Genomic DNA, 18429 nt, shown 5'->3' with positions numbered 1-18429 from the left:
CAAAAGGGACTTTTTCCGCTTTAAATGGCAAGTGTAGACATGCCCTAAGGACCCTGGCTCAATCACGTACCCAGGGGGCTTGGCTCTAGCCCTCAAGCTGCCTCCGGAGACCCTCCGCAGGGCCTGGGATGGAAAAAGGGAGCGGGGAGCGGCTCCGGCAGAACTCCCCGGCACCTCGGCGTCTGAGCGAGGCTGGGAGAGGACTGGGGAGGGAGCCAGGGTTGCAATCACCAGAGAGAAGCGGGGGTGGGGGGGTGCCAAGGCTGCACACACTGGGGCGTGGGGGGGGGGTGCCAGGAGACCAGCGCTGCAAGAAGTCCGACCGCCAGGGAGGGGACAGCGGGGCTCGTGATAGTCCTCGTGGACCGAGGAGCTCGGGCTGCCGGCAGCAGCCGGGGGGAAGACAGCGGGCGGGGAGAGACGCCTGCCCCAGTGCGGGGCCATCTCGCTGGCCGGCGCAGCCGAAGGCGCCGCGCACCCGCCTCCCCAGGCGGTGCAAAGGGGCGGGCTGAACGGGGCCTTGCGGAGCAGGAAGGGGAGGAAGCAGCCGCTGGTGGGTCCCGCCCCTTCCCGGCTCCCTGGACGCTGCCGGCAGGCGGGAGGCTGCGGCGCCCGGGCATCCCCCCTTCCTTCCCTGCGGCCATGCTGCTGGTGCTGCTGGGCGCGGGGGCCGCGCTGTTCGGCCTGCTGGACGCCTGGTACCTGCTGCGCCTGCCCCTGGCCGTGCTGCGCGCCCGCTGGCTGCAGCCCCGGCTGCGGGACGTGCTGCAGGAGCAGAGCTGGCCGGGCCTGGTGCTGCCCTCGGACCTGGACTGCCTGCTGCACATGAACAACGCCCGCTACCTGCGCGAGGCCGACCTGGCGCGCTGCGCCCACCTGGCGCGCTGCGGCATCTTCAGCGCCCTGCGCGCCCTGGGGGGCAGCCTCGCGCTGGCCGCCTCCTGCGCCCGCCACCGCCGCCCGCTGCGCCTCTTCGAGCGCTTCGCCGTGCGCACCCGCCTGCTGGGCTGGGACGCCCGCGCCTTCTACCTGGAGCAGCGGTTCCTGAGCCCCCGCGACGGCTTCGTCTGCGCCCTGCTGCTCTGCCGCCTGCACGTGGCGGGCAGCAGCCCCGGGCGCCTGGTGCAGCACCTGTACCAGAGACAGGTGAGGCCGGGCGGGGGGGGGGGCGCGCCTGGCCCGTCCATGGCAGGGGCTGTGCGCGCAGGAGCATCCTCGGTGCGGCCCTGGTTGAAGCGGGCACCGGGGCGGCACAACCGCCCGGCAAGGACGCTGGCAAGAGAGCAGCTGCGGCCGGGGATTGGTATGAGTAGGAGCAGGGCCAGCAGATGGAGGGGAGCGATCATTCCCCTCTATTGGGCACTGGTGAGGCCACAGCTGCGGTACTGCATCCAGATTTGGTCCCCCCACTACCGAAGGGATGTGGACAAATTGGAGAGAGTCCAGCAGAGGGCAACGGAAATGTTTAGGGCGCTGGGGCACATGACTTACGAGGAGAGGCTGAGGGAACTGGGCTTATTTAGTCTGCAGAAGAGAAGAGTGAGGGGGGATTTGATAGCAGCCTTCACCTACCTGAAGGGGGGTTCCAAAGAGGATGGAGCTCGGCTGTTCTCAGTGGTGGCAGATGACAGAACAAGGAGCAATGGTCTCAAGTTGCAGTGGGGGAGGTCTAGGTTGGATATTAGGAAACACTATTTCCCTAGGAGGGTGGTGAAGCACTGGAAATGGTTCCCTAGGGAGGTGGTGGAATCTCCATCCTTTGAGGTTTTTAAGGCCCAGCTTGACAAAGCCCTGGCTGGGATGATTTAGTTGGGGATTGGTCCTGCTTTGAGCCGGGGTTTGGACTAGATGACCTCCTGAGGTCCCTTCCAACCCTAATCTTCTATGATTCTATTCTAAGAAAAGGTGGGCACAGGGACACCAGGGAAAAGCCCCTTCTGCCCCAGGGGCACCTGTTCCGCACATTCCCCCCCGCAGCGAACACCCTGCCCCACCCCCCCACCCCGGAATAGATCACTGAGTATGGGAAAGGGAAATATTTAGTTACAGAGGGACGGCTGGAGAGAAACAGCCTGGGTGCAGCCTGCACATGGCCCTCCAGGCCCAGCGGTACCACAGTCTGACAGGGCAGACACTGAGCAATGCGTCTACACACAGTTCTGAAGTCGTGGGCAGGGTTCCACTCTGGCGCTGAGTCTTGGTGCTGCTGGCCCTTTTCGATGCCCATGGACTTCCCACAACAAACCCCTCTGGCGCCCCTTCGGCCTCTCTCTGCAAGCCCACACAGAGCCCCCACTGCCCCACTTAGCCAGCTACTGCCTCCCTCCTTATTCCCAATGCCAGGTCACAAGCCCCAGACAGCTCTGGGTGACAATGATACTGGGTCCGGCTCCAGTTTGGTCTTCTCAGGTGATTCCTCCCTGGTGAGGGTCTCCTCCTGGCTCCTGCTGCTCTCTCCCTCCCAGGCTTCAGGCTGGTTTTCGGCTGCTTCACTACGTGAGGGACTGTTCGCTGTAGCCCTCATGTTTGGAGCTACAATCACACGCACCCTGTCCTCTCGCTCTCGACATCCCTGGAACAGCCAGCCCTTCCCCTGCCTCAGGACAAGGTTTTAAATGGGCCATGCTCTCCAAACCTCAAGGGGCTTACATTATTTATTATTTGCAGTGCAGTGGCACCTAGGACTCCTAGTTGTCTACCAGGACCCCTTGCGTGAGGCACTGCACAACCAGACAAAAGAGCAGCCCCAGCTGCAACGAGTCTGCAATCCACTCATGGCCTGGCCCGTTCATTCAGAAAAACCTGTTAAAAAAAAATCCTCCCCTGTAGAAATAGTGCCCATGGTTTGTAGCCCTTGTGCATTTTGCTTCTGCTTTTGCTTCTGCTTTCTTCTGTGGAGAAAGAGGTGGTTAGGGACTATTTAGAAAAGCTGGACGTGCACAAGTCCATGGGGCCGGATGAGTTGCATCCAAGAGTGCTAAAGGAATTGGCGAATGTGATTGCAGAGCCATTGGCCATTATCTTTGAAAACTCGTGGCGAACGGGGGAAGTCCCAGATGACTGGAAAAAGGCTAATGTAGTGCCAATCTTTAAAAAAGGGAAGGAGGAGGATCCTGGGAACTACAGGCCAGTCAGCCTCACCTCAGTCCCCGGAAAAATCATGGAGCAGGTCTTCAAGGAATCAATCCTGAAGCACTTACACGAGAGGAAAGTGATCAGGAACAGTCAGCATGGATTCACAAAGGGAAGGTCATGCCTGACTAATCTAATCGCCTTCTATGATGAGATTACTGATTCTGTGGATGAAGGGAAAGCAGTGGATGTATTGTTTCTTGACTTTAGCAAAGCTTTTGACACGGTCTCCCACAGTATTCTTGTCAGCAAGTTAAAGAAGTATGGGCTGGATGAAAGCACTATAAGGTGGGTAGAAAGTTGGCTAGATTGTCGGGCTCAACGGGTAGTGATCAATGGCTCCATGTCTAGTTGGCAGCCGGTGTCAAGTGGAGTGCCCCAGGGGTCGGTCCTGGGGCCGGTTTTGTTCAATATCTTCATAAATGATCTGGAGGAAGGTGTGGATTGCACTCTCAGCAAATTTGCAGATGATACTAAACTAGGAGGAGTGGTAGATACGCTGGAGGGCAGGGATAGGATACAGAGGGACCTAGACAAATTGGAGGATTGGGCCAAAAGAAACCTGATGAGGTTCAATAAGGATAAGTGCAGGGTCCTGCACTTAGGACAGAAGAACCCAATGCACAGCTACAGACTAGGGACCGAATGGCTAGGCAGCAGTTCTGCGGAAAAGGACCTAGGGGTGACAGTGGACGAGAAGCTGGATATGAGTCAGCAGTGTGCCCTTGTTGCCAAGAAGGCCAATGGCATTTTGGGATGTATAAGTAGGGGCATAGCAAGCAGATCGAGGGACGTGATCGTTCCCCTCTATTCGACATTGGTGAGGCCTCATCTGGAGTACTGTGTCCAGTTTTGGGCCCCACACTACAAGAAGGAGGTGGATAAATTGGAGAGAGTCCAGCGAAGAGCAACAAAAATGATTAGGGGTCTGGAACATATGACCTATGAGGAGAGGCTGAGGGAACTGGGATTGTTTAGTCTGCAGAAGAGAAGAATGAGGGGGGATTTGATAGCTGCTTTCAACTACCTGAGAGGTGGTTCCAGAGAGGATGGTTCTAGACTATTCTCAGTGGTAGAAGAGGACAGGACAAGGAGTAATGGTCTCAAGTTGCAGTGGGGGAGGTTTAGGTTGGATATTCGGAAAACCTTTTTCACTAGGAGGGTGGTGAAACACTGGAATGCGTTACCTAGGGAGGTGGTAGAATCTCCTTCCTTGGAAGTTTTTAAGGTCAGGCTTGACAAAGCCCTGGCTGGGATGATTTAGTTGGGGATTGGTCCTGCTTTGAGCAGGGGGTTGGACTAGATGACCTCCTGAGGTCCCTTCCAACCCTGATATTCTCTGATTCTATGATTCTATGATGTTGCCTGCCAGTCCCCGCTAGCACTGCTGCATTATCAGTTGGAACCTCCTTCCTTGGGTTTTATTATTCTGAGCAATGATCATTTGTTATCTGAGATTGATTATAGTCTGGTAGGTGCTCATGGTGCTTAAGAGACCCAAGGCCATGCCTCAGAGGGCATGCAGTTTAAAGGCCCCATCGTGCCAAGCTGTTATTCAGATGAGCAGGTGTGTCCAGCTGCTCTCCAGTCAGACTGATGTGAAGCCTGTTACCTTGAGACTAGCTTAGTTTCTTGCATGCGTACAGGTTGGATACACAATGCGCCTTCCAGTGTGACCGATTAGTAGCCTTTTTGCACTTGCTTTGCACGGCAGTAAATGACAAATCAGGGCGCATGGCAATAGAGAACCAGGCCTTTCTTGGGTGTGGACTCCTAGCATAGACACGTTACACAGTGTAAATCGTGATTTGCAAAAGCCAGCGTCAACATTAGGGGGTTGCATCCGCGCAGCAACACAGTGTGAGGAAGGCTCCCAGGCCACTTATTCCAGTTTTCTATGTTGTAGCTGTGAACCAAATCTGTTCCCTTGGCAGTACTTCTGTGAGTAAGGATTCTGACACAAGATCAGCAGGTACTTTGGCCTTTGAGCACCAGAGCGAGAACATTTCTTCTTCCAGGACAATGCAGGACCATTGCTCTGATCCAGCGTGGCAGTTCCTGTCTAGTCTCTGACAAAGCTCAGGACCGGTGCTTCAGAGGAAGGTGCAAGCCTTCCTTGCAGCAGGGAGTTACGAAATAACCTATCCCCAGGAAAGCCTTCTTCTAATTACCAGTAGGTAGAGGTTGGCTTATATCCCTGCCAAAGAACTGCTAGGATTTTAAAAACATTTACTGTTATAATGCTGCATTTTCTCATCGGTTAGCTCTCTTTGAAATCTTGCTAATGATATATTGTGGCAATGAGTTCCACAGGCTGATTGGGTGGTGTCTGAAATTGTCTAGCTCCCTAGTGAAGACCTTAAACATTCCCTGGACACTTCTCCGCTCCCAATGGCCTGGGCCTGTTTCAGGCTGTCATTCCAAGCACCACCGTGGGTTTCCATCGCTCCGGAAAGACTGAACTGCTTTAGAAAGGCAATGGGAGAAGTTATTCTGTATCTGTGGGGTAATTGCCTGATTTTCTGCACCAGTCTCTTTACACTCTCCACTCCCTTGGAGGGGGTGCCCCCAGTTTTCGCCTTGTTGCCCTCTGTGAGGAGCTGTCGTGCTAACCCCGCCCCTTGGCCTTGGGGAGCGCGCAATGCTGAAGCAGAAGCTTACCAAATACAGGCTTGGCAACCATAGCAGAGAGGGGGAAAGCTTGGGGGTGCAGAACTTTCTGTTCTGTTTCGTTTTTTCAATCTGACAACATTCCTGTTAAAGAAAAATTAAATTTCACCCTTACAGAAAATTGTAGAGGTTTACAGCAGGGGTTCTCAAACGGGGGATCGTGACCCCCTCAGGGGGGTCACAAGGTTATTCCGTGGGGGGTCACGAGCTGTCAGCTTCCACTCCCAAACCCCGCTTTGCCTCCAGCATTTATAATAGTGTTAAATACCCCAAAAAAGTGTTTTTAATTTAAAAGGGGGATCGCACTCCTAGGTTTGCTGTGTAAAGGGGGTCACCAATACAAAAATTTGAGAAACACTGGTTTAGAGAATGCTAATCTTTCCTTAAAAATTTCAATCAGTCTATAGAATTCTATAGCAAGGATATGAATCCCTATAAAATTCTGTAAGCCAGTTTCACAATGTTAATAGGCTACAGTTCTCCATAAAATCCTGTTGTTTTTTATGTGAATTTCTGTATAAGCTTATTCAGTTTCTGTAGAATTGTGTTGGTTTAATCCCTGTTCAATTGCAAAGGACTTTTCTATACGAGAAATGTTTCAGTTATTGCCTTTTTTGTGCTTTTAAAGGTAGATGAATGGGATTTATTACTAATGGGTTAATAGAAAAATGGCATAAGGTTAGTATCACTCTGCTAGCGAGAGAAACATTGCTTTATAATGACCGGCCAGATCTTCAGTTGGTGTAAATGAGCTTAGCTGCATTGAAGTCAGGGGAGCTACATCAGTATCCACCAGCTGAAGGTGATGTTGATAGCTCTGTGGGGCGCCGACAGAAACAACAGGACAAAATTGCAAAGCGTGGGTGCCCCAACTCAGACCCTAGAATCTGAATTCAGCCCCTTGAACAGAAGTGAGCTGACTCTCCGCGGTGCTGGGTTTTTGCATCTCCCCCCTGACATCAGTGGGAGCTGTCTGAGCTCAGCATCTCTGCAAACCAGGCCCCTTCTACTTAGGTGCCTACTGAACTCACTCCTGTCTTTGGCACTGTGCCCAGAATGGACTATTGCAATAGGTGTGGCAGGCGGCCATGTGGTAGCTGCAGCTGTGTTTCTTGAGGCCCAGCAGTCGATGCAGGCTAAGAAGGGATTCCGGAGAAGCTCACAGCCCGTGGAGCTGTGTAACACAGAGAGCACGTCCGTATGTTGTAACTAGTGCTGCGATCACTGGTAAGGAGAGGAAAGCTTGGGAGTTGGAAAGTTAAGAAACACAAGCAGCAAGTAGAAAATCAGTCAGATTTTCAGCCCTGGAGCGTTCTTTTTTTAAAGAACTTATTTCAGTCTTACAGTGCGCTCCATGGTTTAGTCCGAGTGGTCTTGATATACTTAGTCCTTGATACTTAGTTCTGCCATGAGTGCAGGGGACTGGACTGGATGACCTCTCGCGGTGCCTCCAGTCCTACCATTCTATGATATCCAAAATCTTGGGGGAAACATAATGGACAGAAAGGGGAGTAGTGCATGTTGCTGAACTGAGGGTGATTTGGAGATCAACTGAGTTATCTTGTGTGTGACGCTGGCAGGGAATCTGTAAAACCTGGACCCTGAACCAATCTATCCTGCCTCTCTTTCCTCCAGGTGGACTCCCCAGAACTTCCAGAGGAGGTGCAGCATTGGATCAGCTACAACGAAGCCAGCAGCCAGAAGCTAAGAGCTGAAAGCGGCCTGGGAATCAATACCAAGGATGAGTAACCAGATGTGGTTTTCCCCCACCTGTCCTTCTCCAGACTGCAATAGACTTGTGCTCCAAACAGACCCAAGTCCTGTACTCACTGCAGGTGCTCTTTCTCATCAGCTTTCCTGCCGCTGCGGATAAGAGACTGATCCAGATTGCCATCAGCTTCCTAGACAAACGGCTGGCTAGGAAAGGACCCCCAGAAACCCCATTAAGTTGGTGAAAGCCCTCTCTGATCTCAGTTCGTACACTGAGCTCGGTGGTGGCTGGGTAGCACCTAGAACCCCAGGACAGTGCGGAGTGGCACCTTTTGGTCTTTAGAAGGGAGTTTTCACTCAAAAACGTTATTTCCAGAGGCTGGTAACGTCAGGAAAACAAAACTTTGGTGCAGCCCAACCTGCAGGGGATCTGGGGCGTCAGCACATCTAACATCCTCCCCCGCAGGAATTTGAAACAGCCACCCCCACTGGCTGATGTGCTGATGCCTCCACTGTACCCACAGTCCTTTGCAGTAGCCCTGCCTCCACACGCCTTCAGTCACTAACACTGCCAGCAGAGGGAGCCCAGGACCTGCTCAGTAACAGGCTCCGTGAATGAAAAACCTGCTGGTGTATTGCAAAAGATAAAGGTACCCCATGGTATGCCAGGCTTATGCCCAATAGCACTATTTAGAAAACCCTGACCCCAGCCGCATTCATTTATTAACAATCCTATCCTAGGATTTGTCTGGAGGGAAATACATCAGTGCCGTGGGGGGGAGGCTGACATGGTGTTTGCAAGTAAATAAGGCTTCACAACATACATATGTTGTCTCCGTCTTTAGACAGAATGAATGTGATCACCAGGGTTATTCCGAGCGTATATGGGAGCAGTAGGTTAGGACTAGGAGCCTCCTGCGTTCCCATCATGGCTGTACCACTGAATTACTGTGTGACCGAGGTCACACAATCTCTCTGTGTCCTGAATTACTCAGCTGTGAAATGGAGATGTAACCTACCTACCTCCCAGGGGTGGGTGTGAGAACTACCATAATTCACTGATGTTTCTGAAGTGCTTTGAAGAGGAAAAGCACAGCGCATGTGCTAAAGTGTCCCCTGGCCCTGCTTTTCTTATCTCTGTAGCTGCAAAATCTCTGTAGCTGCAAATGGGTTGTGCCTCTTCTTGAAATCCTGATCTACACAAAGTCCTAGGAATGTTGGTTCAAGGTGTTAGCTAAGAGCTTCCCTAATGCCTTCTAAAAGGTCGTAGTGTAGACAAAGCGGTGTATACGGCACATGGTAATATCTACACTAGACTATTAGAACATGTCATAATGTCTTAGCTAACAACACACCTTGAAATCCTAGTCGAGGTGAAGCCTTTGAGTATCTGCACTTGGGAAAATCGGGACTGTAACACTCCACTGGTAATGTAGTTGTAAACAGGATTCAGAGCAGGGTGAGAGGATGCTGGGGTAAAAACATGGGAGCCCATTCAGTGCTACAATCTCCCTTCATTGGTGCAAACCGTTGGAGCGGCAGGAAAAACACAGTTGGCCCCAGCGTAGACATGACCCAGGTGTTGCAACCTGCTTTAGAGCAGGACTCAGGGAATTCAGGTCCCCTTTGCCCATGTAAGCAAACAGGGCAATTTCCTTTCTGATTGTTGGATATTTGATTCTATTTATATTTGGAACAGTTCTTGTTATGTACTTTGTAAATGGAAGATTGCTGTATACTACGCTAACGTTTTCCTTTAATGAGCACTTTACACCAGAACTGTATTGAGGGAACATGTTTTGAAGTGTGGCTAACCTGTGAATTTGTGCATGTGTTCTGTAATCTAAATACCACCACTTCCTGCGGTGGTCTGAACCCAGACAGTGAGATAGCTGTGAATTGCCTCTGAATATATATTTGCCTCTTCTAATGGTTTTCTTGGCTCGCAACTACTACTTACTGGAACTGCTTAGCCACACTATCTTACATTTACTTGAAGACATCAAAGGATTCTAAATGAGATGAAATCCCGAGAGCAACGTTTATTCCTTTAAAAAACAATGGATCCATTTGCACCGCAATCTAGCAAAGCTGTCAGGCATATGCTTAACTTTAAGTAGGTGGAGGCTACTCAGTGTCCTTAAAATTAGCATATGCTTAAGTACTTGGCTAGAACAAGGCTTTGGGTATAAGCATTAACCAGACACTGTCAGATGGTAGAAAGAGAGAGAGAGAGAATCATAGAAGTGTAGGACTGAAAGGGGTCATCTAGTCCAGTCCTCTGCACACAAAGCAGGACTAAGTAATAACTAACCCATCCCTGGCAGGTGTTTGTCTGAGCTGCTCTTGATAACTTCCAGTGATGGAGATCCCACCCGCTCCCTAGAGTTGGAGGAACTCCACCAGGCAGTGAAACAACCAATCCAGCCAAGACAACTGGTGGCCGCAGCAGACAGAATCTCACCGAGTCTTTCCTGCAGTTGCACCTGATGGTGTCACCTTTGAAATACAAAAAACCAAAACCCTAAGCCAGTCCCTTGCCAGCAGGGAAGGAAGAGAGGGGAGCTGCTGCTGTTGTGACTGTGGGGGTGTCACACTGTGGTGGCAGATGCCCATCTTGGAACATACACGGGTAGGCGAGAGCTCACCTTTGGGCTTGATCCTGCAGGTTGTTGGGAACTCTGGCCCCAGTTCTTCAAAACACTTAAGCACATGCTTAGCTCGAGGCACGTGAGTGTCCCCATTGAATTGTGGGAGAGGGACAAAGCACAGAATGCCAGCTCCCTACCTCCGATGGGGCCCAATTTGAGAACGTATCTCTGCCTGTCCCCACTCTGCCATGAGCCTGTCCCTGAAACCAAGCACTGCACCAGGGCCTGTTAGCAGCGCAGCTAACAACTTCATAGCTCGCTGGCGGCTCTGCCAGCCTGAAGTATTCAGCATCATGAGTCAGGCCCCAAAGAGTGAGGAGGGTGCATAAAAATCATGAAATTTACAAGAAAATACCTTTTAGGTTCTTTAAAATGACCTTGGCGGTTCTGAATTTTAAGGATGCCCTTGGTTCCCTTTTTCGGGCTTTCCTTTACAATCATATGGGTGAGAAACCGTTTTTTTTTTTTTTTTAATGAAATCTGAGATTCACATGTCCTGAGCTGACCCAGAGAGCTGGGCCTTTCCACCTGAGACCCGATGCTGCAAGGCTTGCGATAAAGTATCAAGACTTGGCAATGCTGCATGTTTAACCAACTGTCCTTTTAATCCACCCAGCCTCACTCTGTGACCCGTTGTCATATACGAAGTTGTCCTACACAGTGGACTTACCACCAATCCCTTATTATTAATCACTCTCTGAAAGTCCCTTGTGTCGCACTGGTGTCATTCAGAAAGTCACGTGCCTCCCTGCAGCAACACATATGGGAACGGCCTGTGAATGCCAGTGATAACCGAACCTGATGATACTGGGAACAAAAAGAGCTCTCCATCGTGGGTGGCAAAGCATCTTTTCTGCCACATCAGCTTCTGCCTTCCTCCTGCTTTTGGGACCACGGGGGGCAGGAGTAAACCAGTCCTACTCTGGAGGTTTTTAATTCTTATCTTTGGTTTATTTTCAACATTGACAAGGCAATCCTGAGTTGATCTCTTACTGAAGAAAACCCACAATGCACAATAAATATATTTCCTTATGCCCACCAGAACGTTGGTGCTGGGTTCTGGTCCCCAGCTGTTCCCCAAACAGAAGTAAACTCGGTGTTTCCCCAAGAGGGAGGGGAACATCCCTCTACCTTGGAGAAACCTTTTCTCACTGCTGCAACTTATTTCTTCTACCTCCTCTTGCTCTCTCAGCAGAAGAGGGGTTTTGAAATGTCACTGGCAACCCCTTAACTGGAGTCAGGTGTCTCTAATTAAGGTGAGGTAACCTCTTTTCAGTTCATAGTAAAAAGGGCCTTCACCATACTAGCCCTGATATACCTGTCTTCCTCCACTCTTATCCTGTCAGGTCTGATTTTGTCTCACATGCTTGTAGCTGTTTTTGCCGCTTCACACTGACTCAACAGACATTCTAAGCTTCAGCATGACACGACAATCCCAGCATCGTATTATGGAAATTATTGTTGCTTAGTTTATGCAAGCAAAAAATAAAGACTTCCCACGTGCTAGACACAATATTCATTTCTCTCCACTATTCACAGAAGCACTAGAATATCATGCATCTCTCAAGTATATGAGGGCTATTCTACACCACCCATTGTGTCCACTGCTGCTTTACATGCTGCTAAAATGGCTTAGGCCATTCTTTCCCTCTCCCACACCTGGCCCTAGAGTTGTCAAGTTTTGTGCACCAACATGTGTAATATTTTTCACTAGGGAGAGTGAGTCCCTGATCTTTCAGTCAGGGTGCCCCGAGCAGTGAGCCAGGTTTGGGGGAGGCAGGAGCCTATCCCTCACACCCCAAGCAGATGGGGAAGGAGCTAGTTGGGTGGGATGTATGGTGAGCCCTGGGAGCTAGTAGGAAGCAGAGTATTGGATGAAGTAAGGGCACCTAGGATCGGTGTATGGTAAGCCCCTCGAGCACAGTCCTTGCTAGCAGAGAGCCACTCCTCCTTACAAGATATATCTACCCCTTCTCTGTTTGGCTCATGGCCAGTCCCACTCCCCAGCAGTACATGATTGAGGTTTTGTTTATGGTGAACCTTCACACAGGGCATATTAAGTACCGTTCTGTTGCCCATTAGTCCCATAATAAGGATAATAACAGTATTATTTTATTTATAGCATTATCATTACTCCTACCTCCTAAACTTAAATGAATTTTAACCAAAATGTTCACCAGGCATAGTGGATGTCAGCCATGCAAATAAAGGCTGGCTCATTGTGTCTTTTCCTGCATTTCACCAGTGATGGCAACAAAGAGCTCCTTCCCCTATGATCTTCAAACCCAAAAGTTTCCAGCTCCCTGTATTGACACAGCCCCAGACTTGGCTTTTATGTCTGGGGAGGGGAAATGACCCACTTCACCTTAAGTGAAAAGAATCCTGGGAAATATAGTTCAGTAACTGGGTGCACACAATTGTTTGTCTATAATTGGCTGAACTGCAGATTGTAATTGTGTGGGGGTTTGCTTGTATTAGAACTGCATGACAAGATGCTGGGTTCTGTCTGCATCTTCCCATAACAATGGGGGTAGCTTTGGCGCAGAGACGGACTTGTTTGTTCTAGCCTCTTAGGTGAAGGGATATGTGTAAACTCCTCCCCGCTGCCTCTAAAGGGCTGTGTTAGCAGCCAGAGGGAACCTCCTTGATTGCAATTCATGGCCTGTCTCTAATAAACAATCTGAAAGGTAACATTATACTCAGTTACCACGGTAATGGTAATTGAGTATAACTGAGTAATGGATTATTGAAAAGCCAGCTGGTTGGGTGATTTAGGCCCCTGGGAGATCATCAGCTCCAGACTTTGGCAACGTTGATTGCTAGGTGTTTGTATTTTTCTAATCTTTTCAGGCACGTCTACACGGCTTTTTGGATCTAGCAGGAGCGAGCCTCCAGCTCAGGTCGGCAGACTAGAGGGGCTCTCGCCAATAGCTGCGGAGACAGTGTGTTGAAGGTGCAGCTCAGGCTCTGAAACCCACCCCTTCCCTAGGCTTCAGAGCATGAACTTTCCAGCCCGAGACGCAACTGCAGAGCACTGTCTATACAGCTATTCTTAGACCTCTGGTGAGAGCCCCGCTAGCTCACGTCTATGGACCCAGGCTGCCTCCAAAATGCTGTGTACATTTACCCCTCTACTTTCAATGCTAAGTTAGAAACACACTTTTTTTTTTATTTATTAACCATACATGTGCAATGTTACAGTTACAGGAAGGATGGTCTGGTGCTTCAGCCCCCTTGACTTGGAGTCGGGAGAGCTGGGTTCAATGCCCAGCTATGCTGCAGATTTTATGTATGATCTTGGGCAAGTTATTTAACACTGCTCTGTGCCTCAGTTTCCCCTCTGTAAAATGAGGATTATAGCACTTCCCTGCTTCCCAGGTGAGTGGTGAAGCTAAATTCATGAATGGCAGTGAAGCCATTTCAGCTGCCTGGATGAAAGTCACTGTGGAGGTGCAAACAATTACTTATTATCCTAGATATGATTTGTAAAAACAACACTTGCATCCCTCTAGCAACTTTCACCTTAAGATTTTAAAGCGCTTTACAGACACCAACTAAGTTAGCCTGATGACCCATGCTGACAAAGTACATCAGTGATGTTTTCCTCATTTAACAGATAGAGAAGCAGAGGCAGAGGGAGGTGACATGACCCCACCAAGCACTTTAGGGTCTGAACTAAGGATAGAATGCAGTTCTCCTACCTGCATTAATAACCAGGCAGTCCTTCCTGCTGCTGTATTAATATAGCTATCAGGTGACTTTTGTGACCAATTGTATAACAGAAATAACAGTGAATTGTCTAAAGAGAGAGACAAGGTGGGTAAGGTGATACCTTTTATTGGACCATATTCTGTTGGTGAGAGAGACCAGCTTTCGAGCTTACATAAGCCTCTTCTTCTGGGGACTGTTATAAGTTAGATTGTTATGCATAAGGGGTTTGAAAAGGGCAGTTAAGGGTAGCAGGCAGGGCTGTACTACAAATTGTTTAATGAGACATAACACCAGTGTGTGAGTTCATTTGAGAGTGTGGTGATTGTCTGATTTCACCCATATAATTGTTACCGGGGCATTTGATGCACTGGTTGAGGTATACCATGGGATGCTGGTAAACCAGGTGCCCACTCTTGCCAAGTCTTTAGGCACCAGCTGAGCACTGACACATTCATAGCTGGAAACCAGACCAGCTCACCTGATGTTCGTATCGTTCAGGATAGGTGATGGAATTTGTACGGATGTGTTTAGTGTTTAGACTATGAATTGCTTGTAAATTGCTGCATGCTTTAATCTCACTTGTAATGTCAGTATTCTATGCTACATGGTAAAATATATGTTTGTTTTATAGTTATAAAAATGCCTGCTCTGAACTTGTGAACTCAGACGGGAAGCCCCTGTCCTTCCATCAGGGCTATCAAAATTAAGTGGGTCATTGTAGGATAAAAGTTTTGTCAATTGCCCCAGCTACCCATGGAGAAGTAGGTGCAGAAGGCCTCGTCCCATCAGTTTGAATGCTGGACGAAGGAAATAAAGATATTTGACATGAAGATTTTTCATCTCCGCTGTTTAGACTCTTACAAGGGCTGGAGCTAAGAAACAAAAAGCAAAAATCTCTAGGGTTGACCTAGATTACCTTTTGGCTGTGCAAATAAAAACCTGAGCGTCAAGAAGATCAGAGCAAAGATACCTCCCTGGGTGCAGGCAGGACAATAGGATGGGTTTCAGAGTAGGAGCCTTGTTAGTCTGTATTTGCAAAAAGAAAAGGAGTACTTGTGGCACCTTAGAGACTAACCAATTTATTTGAGCATAAGCTTTCGTGAGCTACAGCTCATCCGATGAAGTGTGCTGTCGCTCACAAAAGCTTATGCTCAAATAAATTGATTAGTCTCTAAGGTGCCACAAGTACTCCTTTTCTTTTTGACAATAGGATGGTACGTCATAATGGCTCCACTTGAGGGAAGCCTTCCCAATATGTAGGTGACCAGATGTCCCTATTTTATAGGGACAGTCCCGATTTTGGGGCCTTTTTCTTATATAGGCACCTATTGCCCCCTAGCCCTTGTCCCAATTTTTCACACTTGCCCTCTGGTCACCCCACCAACATGCAACTTCTTCCTTGGAAGCTGAGCTGCCCAAGGCATCGCTCAGCCACTTCTGCTTAGCCTTCATAGTGTGATTCCCAGCACAGAAATTACCCTGGACACCTGCTTGCTTTCTCTTCAGAGACGGAGGCCTTGTCTACTCTAGCAAGGTGTACACACTGCCACACCACTGGCCCAGAAACTGCACCGTTACAGCGCTCTAAAAAAACCACCCCTATAAGAGGTATAGGGCTTTCTGCGCCGAGGCTACAGCGCTGCGGTGCCAGTGTAGACACCCTGGTCGATGACAGCGCTGCAATTGGCCTCCAGAAGGTGTCCCACAATGCCTGTTCTCGCCTCTCTGGTCATCAGTTTGAACTCTACTGCCCTGCCTTCAGGTGACCAACCGTGAGCCCCACCCCTTAAATTCTTGGGAATTTTGAAAGTCCCCTTCCTGTTTGCTCGGTGACGCGTGCAGAGGTCTCAGCGCATCTTTCCAGGTGGCCAGGCCTGCTCCACGCACCAGGCGATCCCCCGTTGGAGCAATGCCGAGCTGCTGGACCTCATCGGCATTTGGGGAGAGGAGGCTGTGCCGTCCCAGCTGCGCTCCAGCCGTAGGAATTATGATACCTACGGACAGATTTCACAGAGCATGACAGAAAGGGGCCATGACCGGGACACACTGCAGTGCAGGGTCAAAGTGAAGGAGCTGTGGAGCGCCTACCACAAGGCGCGGGAGGCAAACCGCCGCTCCGGTGCTACGCCCACGAGCTGTCGGTTCTACAAAGAGCTGGACACAATACTCGGTGGCGACCCCACCTCCACTGCGAAGGCCACTGTGGATACTTCAGTGGTTCGCTTGCCAGTCGAGAGCGGACCGAGCCAGGAGGAGGAAATCTTGGACGAGGCTGTGGAGGGGGAGGGGGACCCAGAGGCAGAGGACGACTCGGAGGTCAGAGATGCATGCAGCCAGGAGCTCTTCTCTACCCAGGAGGAGGCTAGCCAGGCACAGCTGTCGGAGCTTGGCGAAGCGCAAACAGGAGAGGAGACCCCTGGTAAGTGGCTTTGATTTTGGGAATCCCTGAAACGAGTTGTTGGGGGCAGGAAGGTTGCAGAAAGCAGGCTTGTGTCTGTATGACGCACTTACCACCACATGCCTAGTCTGAGCGACAGAACAGGGTGTTGATTGACTCCCTCACTTCACAAGAATCTGCCTCAGAGATCTCCAGGAAACTCTCATGGAGATACTGGGCAATCCGCTGCCGCAGGTTCTTTGGAAGAGCTGCTTTGTTTCTTGCCCCATTAAAGGTAACTTTCCCGTGCCACTCTGCCATCACGGGGAGGCGGGGGGACCAATGCTGCACACAGGCGAGCCACAAAAGGGCCAGGGCAGAAGCCGCAGTCTTGGAGAAGACCCACCTTTGATTCCCTGCTCACCCTCAGCAGTGAGATATCTTCCATAATGAACATAGCCTGTGGAAAATGTGGGGATAGTAATGCTTATCAAGCCCCCCCTACAGTACTGGCTCTCCCCAAGAGCCACATGCCCAGTGTCCAGTATGGTCCTGGAACACTGATTTCGCCTGCCCCTGCGGTTACTCACCGTTTTGTGGGTCTTGTGGCTCATGTGTGCTTGCCTGAGGTCAGCCAGTTAGTGACAGGTGTGTGAATAGTGGCTGTGTTTTAAACCACTGAGTCAGTGGTCCGTGTGTTGGACACAATACTGCTTCTGTAAAATGTTGCATTTTGGCTCCACAGAGATGACCTTGGGAGCCCAGCCTCCCTCTTTGTTATCGGCAGCTGAACGGCTGCACAGAATTAGAAAGTGGCCACGAAGAACTAAAGAGGACTTTCTGCGTGATGTCGTGATGCACTTTGCCGCCAAAAAACAAGAATTGGAGGAGTGGCGGGACAGCGAGAAGAGGGACCGAAAGGAGAACGCGGTGCGCCAGAGTGAAGCCATGGAGTCGCTCTTAAACGTTACGGAGCGCCAAGCGGACACGCTCCAGGAGCTACTAGCACTGCAAACCGAGCAGCTCCGCGCCCGCCCTCCCCTGCAGCCGCTGTCGCAAAACTCTTTCCCATGCGCCCCCCTCCCCCCCACACACACACACAGCGCCAACTCTCTCTAGTCTGTACCTGCAGCATTCCACTCCTGCCCCAACACAATCCAGCCCTGCGGACTCCCAGTACCCATTGCACTCAACACCCGACCCTCTGCAGTTTAGCCCTGCTGAAGTACTGTACCCGCTGCATTGTACTCCAAAGGACAAGGTTGCATATGATTCCTGGACATACACAAATCTTTAACGGTCCCGGGACCCCACCTCCTCCTAGGACCGTCCCTTCCCCCATCCCCTGCAGTGCTGATGTGATTTTTTGTTTGTCTGTCTCCTCCTGTTGTTGGTTTTTAATAAAAGAATTGTTTTGGATTGAAAGAAATCTTTATTCCATTAATTGAACGCAAACAGAGCCCTGCAAAGCAACAGGCAATTGTCTCAAACCTTCACAGTGTATCGTCTGCACCAATCACAATCACCTCCTAGCATGACAAACACTGTATTCCTGAGCATAGCAACACATATTAGTGGCTTTCAGCTTCATATTGTTGCCTCAAAACATCTCTGATCCTTATGGCCCCATGCTGCACCCCTCTAATAGCCCTGGTCTCTGGCTCTTCAAATTCAGCCTCCAGGTGCTGAGCATCTGTGGTCCAGCCCTGCATGAAGCTTTCACCCTTCCCTTCACAAATATTATGGCATGTACAGCACACAGCTATAAGCATAGGAATATTGTCATTGGCCTGGTCCAGCCTCCCATATAGGCAGCGCCAGCGGGCCTTTAAACGGACAAAAGCACACTCAACAGTCATTCTGCACTTGCTCAGCCTGTTGTCGAACCGCTGCTTGCTGCTATCAAGGTGCCCTGTGTATGGCTTCATGAGCCACGGCATTAAGGGGTAGGTGGGGTCTCCCAGGATCACAATGGGCATTTTGACTTCCCCTACGGTGATCTTCTGGTCCGGGAAGAAAGTCTCGGCTTGCAGCTTCCTGAACAGGCCAGTGTCCCGAAAGATGCGTGCATCATGCACCTTTCCAGACCAGCCTGCCTTAATGTCTGAAACACCCACGGTGATCCACACATGCCTGGAGAACCATAGAGAAATACCCTTTCAAATTAATGTCCTCGGT

General features: G+C 50.3%; 2 protein-coding genes across 2 annotated transcripts; both read left to right on the top strand.

Annotated features, from left to right (window-relative positions):
• Positions 1-55: 55 nt before the first annotated feature.
• On the top strand, positions 56-9555 carry THEM6 (thioesterase superfamily member 6). The gene is made up of 2 exons (XM_037892778.2): positions 56-1146; positions 7438-9555. Exons 1-2 carry the CDS (start codon positions 643-645, stop codon positions 7549-7551), a joined length of 618 nt encoding a protein of 205 aa, XP_037748706.2. The 5' UTR covers positions 56-642; the 3' UTR covers positions 7552-9555.
• Positions 9556-11663: 2108 nt separating this feature from the next.
• Positions 11664-17673, top strand: LOC122464379. Its single transcript, XM_043538993.1, has 2 exons — positions 11664-16293; positions 16997-17673. The coding sequence occupies exons 1-2, from the start codon at positions 15891-15893 to the stop codon at positions 17368-17370; spliced, it is 777 nt and encodes a 258-aa protein (XP_043394928.1). The 5' UTR covers positions 11664-15890; the 3' UTR covers positions 17371-17673.
• The last annotated feature ends 756 nt before the right edge of the window (positions 17674-18429 follow it).

Source organism: Chelonia mydas, chromosome 2 (assembly GCF_015237465.2).
Source record: "Chelonia mydas isolate rCheMyd1 chromosome 2, rCheMyd1.pri.v2, whole genome shotgun sequence".
Classification (NCBI taxonomy): domain Eukaryota; kingdom Metazoa; phylum Chordata; order Testudines; family Cheloniidae; genus Chelonia; species Chelonia mydas.
Note: the sequence above shows the minus strand (reverse complement) of the source record. Positions and strands in the feature narration are given on the sequence as shown.

Coding starts and splice junctions, on each gene's coding strand:
- LOC122464379 (XM_043538993.1), top strand. CDS start 15,891: ATGACAGAAAGGGGCCATGACCGGGACACACTGCAGTGCAGGGTCAAA. Junction 16,294..16,996: donor AACAGGAGAGGAGACCCCTG/GTAAGTGGCTTT, acceptor TTGGCTCCACAG/AGATGACCTTGGGAGCCCAG.
- THEM6 (XM_037892778.2), top strand. CDS start 643: ATGCTGCTGGTGCTGCTGGGCGCGGGGGCCGCGCTGTTCGGCCTGCTG. Junction 1,147..7,437: donor AGCACCTGTACCAGAGACAG/GTGAGGCCGGGC, acceptor TCTTTCCTCCAG/GTGGACTCCCCAGAACTTCC.